Source organism: Poecilia reticulata, chromosome 9 (genome assembly GCF_904066995.2).
Source record: "Poecilia reticulata chromosome 9, P_reticulata-male-v2, whole genome shotgun sequence".
Classification (NCBI taxonomy): domain Eukaryota; kingdom Metazoa; phylum Chordata; class Actinopteri; order Cyprinodontiformes; family Poeciliidae; genus Poecilia; species Poecilia reticulata.
The window spans coordinates 6,195,009-6,202,061 of NC_088838.1; the positions used below are offsets into that span (position 1 = coordinate 6,195,009).

At 45.4% G+C, this 7,053-nt stretch overlaps 1 protein-coding gene across 1 annotated transcript; it reads left to right on the forward strand.

Annotated features, from left to right (window-relative positions):
- Positions 1-7,053, forward strand: neff1 (neuronal intermediate filament family member 1). The gene is made up of 4 exons (XM_008417681.3): positions 1-1,071; positions 2,621-2,938; positions 3,520-3,644; positions 5,200-7,053. Exons 1-4 carry the CDS (start codon positions 325-327, stop codon positions 5,585-5,587), a joined length of 1,578 nt encoding a protein of 525 aa, XP_008415903.2. The 5' UTR covers positions 1-324; the 3' UTR covers positions 5,588-7,053.

Sequence of the window (7,053 nt, forward strand, 5' to 3'; positions counted from 1 at the left end):
CAGTGTAAGATGGGATGAGCTGCATGAGTGACTCGGAGTCTCCCAGGAGGGTGGAGGCTTTCTGCAAAAGCCCGCAGGTTTCCCCCCCACCCGTCTTCCGCTGCTGCTGCGTCAAATGATGCGCCGCAGCGCCCCGACTATAAAAGCACCTGTCCGGGCCAGACATCACTCGCATCTCACTTTCTGTCCTTCCCGCGCACTCTCCATCACACACTCCTGAGCTCCACACACATACACACACACATACACAAACACACAAGCACACACAGTTGCGCTTTCTCTCTCTCTTCTCTCTCTTTTCTCTTCCCCTGAAGTAAAGGAAACATGAGTTACTCCAGCGACATTTACAGCAGCAGCTCCTATCGCAGGATCTTCGGAGAGGCGCCCCGGTCAGGTCGCGTGGCTCTGGCCAGCGGCGGCAGCCCGTCCCGCCTGCACTCCGCGGGATACCGCAGCAGCCACCGCGCTTATGGCTCCCCGTCCGCGGTCTCCTCCGCCGCCTACCGCAGGACGGCGGCTCCCGGCCGCGTCTTCTCCTCCATCCCGGACTCCGCCATGGACCTGACCCAGTCCACCGCCGTCACCAACGAGCTCAAGATCATCCGCACCAACGAGAAGGAGCAGCTGCAGGGCCTCAACGACCGCTTCGTGTCCTTCATCGAGAAGGTGCACAACCTGGAGCAGCACAACAAAGTCCTGGAGGCCGAGGTGACGCTGCTGCGCCAGCGCCACAACGAGCCGTCGCGCCTGCACGAGCTCTACGAGCAGGAGATCCGCGAGTTGCGGGCGCGCGTGGAGGAGCTGACGCACGAGAAGAGCCAGATGCACCTGGACTGCGTCCAGATGAACGAGACGCTGGAGTGCGTGCGGGAGAAGCTGGATGAGGAGAGCAGGCTGCGCGAGGAGGCGGAGAGCGCCCTGAAGGGCTACCGGAAGGACGTGGACGACGCCACCTTGGCCCGCCTGGAGCTGGAGAAGAAAGTGGAGTCTCTGCTGGACGAGATCGCCTTCCTCAGGAAAGTTCATGAAGAGGAGCTGCAGGAGCTGCAGGCGTCCCTGCAGGCAACGCAGGTACACAAGAAAAGTTGCTAAAAAGAAAAAAGAAGAACGTGCAAAGAAAATGTCTACAGCGATAAAAGGTTTTAAATGCGGATGAAAGGAGATTAGGGTTAATCTAATGGGCTAAATTAACTCTCTGGGTTCCGTTTCCCACACATCGTTCTGGTTTAAATCAAAACGATCATTCGCCAAAACAGTGTTAAGGTCCCATCACCGCCCAGTCTTAGAATATATCCGCGTTGTGACGCACTTTTTAATATTCCCGACCGCGCTGCGAGTTTACATCACATTTAGAATATTTTACACGGTCTTTACAATGACTTTAGCTTAGCTAGCCACCAAAATCATGTGTTGTTATCCTGCTCGAGCGACCAGGGAGAAGGCGACCAGGGGAGGTGTAACTTGTAGGAGTTTTGAACACATTTTCCTTTCCTGAGTCCTAAGCACTGCTGCACTGGGAAATTGATGACTCTGCAGTTCCGTTTCAGCACCACGCGCTGTCCTGCCCTCCTCCGAGCTAGCGACCTGCGCTGCAGCAGCCGCGCGCGCCGCGTCACGCGGCTCCTTAAATCAAAAATTGTTAATTTGACACAATCAATTTTACAATTTACATTAATTTTACGACCTTCATATCCTGCTACATCGCATGTAACGTTCTATATAATGAGACAAATAGCTTTAAAAGTTGTTAAATCGGTAAAGTAACCATGAGCGAGATTTAATAAGTGGTCGTACTCGTTGATTAATGTCAGAGGGTGAAAAGCGCGGATACAATCCGGAATAATAACTCGTAAATCCAGGGGTGTGGTCGTCCTCTGGCACGGCGGGGCGCAGACTGTGTGAAGGATGCCGCTCCATTTCAAGCGACAGCAGCACAGCTCAGAAATTTACAGATGAAAAAAAAAAATTACAAGTTAATTCTAGCTCACCATATGTGTAAAAAAAAAAGTATTTAAGATAGGGAAAATAGTCTAGTTTTGTCACAGGTAGAATGTGACAAAAAAGTGACAACATGCACTCCAGTTAGCTAAATTAGTCAGTGATTAAGCAGTAATGGATGCTGGGTAGATTAGTCCAGTTTTTACATTGCCCTGCAGGGAAGGGATGATAGCCATGCAAGATGTCGACTGCAGTTTTCTGCAGCAGAGGGAGTCTGAGTCAGCAGCCCATCCATCTGTCCTGCATCAGCTCAGTGGATCAGTACCCAGCTCACCTCATGCATCCTTAAACACAGTCACCTGGGATGCCTCCACACGGCTAAAATGGTGGAACTTAAAATGTATGTCTTAATCCTGAGGTTTGATGTAACAGTCTCTAAATGTATATTTCCAAGTGAAACAAAAATGGTTAATATGATTTTTTTTTTTTTTTTTAGAAAAAGGCATAGGCAAAGTTATGGATTTAGTATCAGTGACTTTGAAACACTTTACTTTCCTAAATGTTTGAACCTGAAATCATAGCTGAAATAACAGCTATGAAGCAGTCTGGTGATTCTGGGGTTCAATGAGTTCATGCTGCAGCCGGGACTTCTTTTTCTTATTATTCTCTTTCCTTCTTCAAGGTGTCAGTGGAAATGGACATGAGTAAACCGGACCTGGCTGCAGCCCTGAAGGACATCCGGGCTCAGTACGAGAACCTGTCGGCCCGGAACCAGGTCCAGGCTGAGGAGTGGTACCGCTCCAAGTTTGCCACTGTGACAGAGGCCGCAGCGCGCAACCAGGATGCCATCAAGCACTCCAAGGAGGAGCTGAGCGAGTACCGCAGGCAGGTTCAAGCCCGCACCCTGGAGATCGAGGCCCTCCGGGGCCACAATGAAGCCCTGGAGAGGCAGATTGGCGAGATGGAAGACCGTCACAACAATGAAATTGGAGAGATGCAAGTAAGTGAATTATTTATCGCTTATCGAATGAGGTGAGTTCGTAAAGAGGCAATCGCTTAGCAACATAGATTAAGAAACGTTTTATTAATGATCATTTGACAGCTTAAGTTTATTGTCAGGGCCGGATGTAAGAGGATATGGGCCCCTGGGATGGAGGCAGTTTTGGTGCCCTATCCACTTCAGAAAAACATTTTGTATCAATGCAAATTACAATCCATTAACACACAGTCTTACATATCAGCAGGTATTAATTAATGCATGAAAGATATAACATGTCCCCCTGCCAATAACTCCATGTTGTTTCCAAAGAAATCGACCATAATTTCATCATTTTGAAATTCTTGAATATAGTTTGTATTCATAAAAATACCCAAAAATGAATACAACTCACCTGATATCTGCTTGTCAGTTTTACATAAAGTACAATGTTTGCAAAACACACCTTCATAATAATTAAAAAACATAGAAAGAAAAGAAAAGCCTTTGGGACCACACAAAACATGAAGCCCTGGGCTCCCGCCCTTATAAGCCCTTTCTAAATTGTGACCCAGATCTCATTCTGTAACTGTGGTTGTGTGCAGGACACTGTCCAGCAGCTGGAAGCTGCCCTGAGGAGCACCAAGGGAGAGATGTCTCGTCACCTGCGTGAATACCAGGACCTGCTGAATGTCAAGATGGCCCTGGACATCGAGATCGCTGCTTACAGGTCAGATTAGTGAACCGATCTATAACCCTTACAAAGCATTAATAAACCATGTAAAGTCATTAACAGCCCCTTTACATGGTTCATTGTTTAGATAAGAACATAAAACAGCAGGAAATAATGGTTGCAGGTTAGTATTGTATTTGTGAGGATGGATTATTCTACAACAATACATTTTTTTAAGGTTCCTACCAATTAAGTTGAGTATGTAAGCCAAGTAGAACTGATTTCAATTGTTTGTACTTGTGAATTATGTGATCCTCCCATTTTTAGTTTTTATGTGATGTTTTTTTATTATTTGAGGTGGTGCATGGTCCGGTTTAGTTCAGTTTTGTCATTGTTCTCAACTGAAACAAGTAGTGGCCTGTAAAGAAAAGCCCTGAGAGGCAGTGTGGGAAAAAATCACTTGGGCTTTCTGCTTCCATCCTTACCTATAATCTTTAATGGTTAAAGTATTATTTAATGATTGTGATGGAAATCTATCTTTCCAAATAAAAACAATTAGAAGAGAAAAAGTGACCCAAGAACATAGCTTTGTGGAACCCCACATATGATTCACATTTAGATCTTTATTCATGTCCCAATGGGCAATTTATTTTACAAGCAAGTCACAATAAAAAAACAAACAAAAACAACAACAGTTCATCAATAAATAATATTTTGCTAGATGCTGTGGAATATTTTTGGGACACTTGTTCTTTTATTATTTATGATGTGGTTTGTTTATAAGCTGCCTATCAGTTGTATTTTCCAAGCTTACAAAGTTAGATATGAATTTGCAATTAATTACAAATTCTGGTTATGGACAAAATTTTACTTATACCTTTGCTGCTACATTTTTAGAGGGTCAGTATTATTGACTTTTTTTTTTAGCTTTACACCATGTTATAATGCCATTGCCTCATCAAAAACATACCTGGAGTGTTGCTTTGATTCTTTCATGAATGTTTAGGAAGCCCTTTAATCTCTCATGATAACCATTCAGCTGTGCAAAACACTTGGGTGGACCTAGCTCCGCCTTCAAGGCACAGCTCCTCCTCAGAACTGCAGTTTCCAAGTTTCTGCCTCACAGAGCAACCCTCCCCCATGACTCTCCCACTCAGCTCCATCTGCTGAGCTCATTATAGGAGCAAATTCTCAGTACAATGCTGGTAAAAACGTTTAAGAATTTATAGAGGAGCCATGTTGTGACGGCCTCCTGAAGGTGGAGTTTCAGAAAGATGGGGAATTTCTTAAAGAGACAGAGGCCCAATTTCCAGGCGTTCGATTACGAAGTGAAATTTCTTTTAAGTCATGTAGAATTTTTATAACAACTGAAGGTAACATAGTTACCTACAAAATGATTCGATGTGGCTAGAAAACACATAAGTGAAACTTTAAATGAAACAAGAGGTATTTAGTCAACCTTTCTGATGGTAAAGCTTTCAATCATCCTTCATGTCACATGACAGTTGTATTCTTCTTTTGAAACATACTGAGATGAGAAACACTCCAAATCCAGGCTGCAGGGAGACGTCGTCCTCCCCCTCCTCACCCGTTTGCCTCTCTGTCTGTACAGGAAGCTTCTGGAAGGCGAGGAGTGCCGCCTCAGCTCGGTGGGCAGTGCCATGGTCCAGTCTGGCTATCCCGGTCTGTCCTACACATCGGCCCGCGCCTACGCCCTCGGAGCTTACAGGAAGCCCAAGCAGGAAGAGGAGGAAGAGGAGGCAGGAGAAGACGAGGAGAAGGAGGAAGAAGAGGAAGAGGGAGATGAGGAGGGCGAGGAGGGAGACGAGGCAGAGGAGCAGGAGGAAGGTGAGGGAGAAGTAGAGGAAGAGGAGGAGGAAGAAGGAGAAGGAGAAGAAGAAGAGGAGGAGGAAGAGGAAAAGCCAAAGGAAAAGGAGGAGAAGGGAAAGGAGAAAGAGAAGGAGAAGGAGAGATCCACCGGGAAGAGCAGCAAGAGCTAAACAGCTTGTGTCGTCATCAGTATCAATAACTCATCTCTCATCCCACCGATCACCTCTGGGTCTGCTTCCTGCTCACGTCACCCTCCGAGTTTCCCCCATCCATTCACACACATCCACCCGCTCCAGATGCCTGCCACCTCCACACCGGGTCAGACGGGATCACTTTAGATGGAGAAGTATAGCATTAGCGAGCTGTGAAACGGCAACAAGTATTTATTCAGTCCACTGTCCACCGTTACAATGTCTCTGACGTACAGAGGGCTACTAGCATGTTTACCACAAAAAGGTAAAAGATGAGAAGCAGGTATGAATGTTTCCTCCTGCGTTATGTGCCACAGATGATCCATATTCACATTAGCAAACAGCGAGCCCGCCTCAGAGGTAACACCGCAGTCAGCACACAGACTTTGAAAGACAAATGCACAGATCCTGGAGCATGTGAAGCAGCCAGTCCAACTATTATGGTGCTATTTGATTTTTACATATACAAGTTGGGGAAGGATTTTATCATAGATCACCCGCCCCCCCACCAGCTCGGTTTTGAATGTGAATGTCAGCTTTAAGACAGAAATACTAGCAGAAAAACAAAGAATGCTTCCATATGGGTTAGGATTTAGTTTTTTCCCCCCCAAACCCACATTTCAAGCGCTCTGACTCATTTCAGTCCACTCAGTTCTGCTTTCGTCCCGCTTTTATTTATTGCAGCCTGAGCCTGGAGAAAGATGTGTGTGTGTGTGTGTGTGTGTGTCTGTGTGTGTGTGTGCGCGTGCGTGTGCGAGGCTGTGCAGTGTGTAAGAGAGGAGGAGTGCTGCCACTGTGTGCATCCAAGTGGATGAATATGTGAAGCTTTAACTGCTGCTATGTGTATTTCTTTTGGGAGGCGGGGGATTATAACAGATCCCTACCTTTGATTGATTCATTTGTCAAGAGGAATCTGCTACATATCACTGAAAAAGAAAAGCATTTTCTTTTTAATCTCACGTTAACACAGTAGCCCCTTTGTTTAGTTAAGCTGGATATATAAAGAGTGGGTTAGATGATGGGTTTTGAGGTGTAGAGTCATAAATAAGGGCTATATTCACCATAACTTTCTCTCACGTTGCCCTGAAACTTTTTCATCGCTGCTGTTCTTCATTTGTCCTCTCAGGTTTTATTTTGGCAAATGAATCAAGCAACTGGTTTGAATGCATGGCCTGATACCAGGAGCTTAAATATTAGCTGGATGAGAAAGACTTTTTGCTTGTGTGTTCAATTAAAGAAATAAAATTAAATTTAAAAGAAAGAAGACGAAAAACAACCTTGCCTTAACCATAAAAGAAAGTAAAATAAAACTCGTTTCCACCTGAACCTCACGTGTTCCCGGTACGACAGAGGAGTTGCTGACACTTTCCAGATTCTGCTTAACAACTGTGATTGTACATGCTGCTGTTTCCTTTCAAAGCCAAATAAAGACATTTAATAAACAA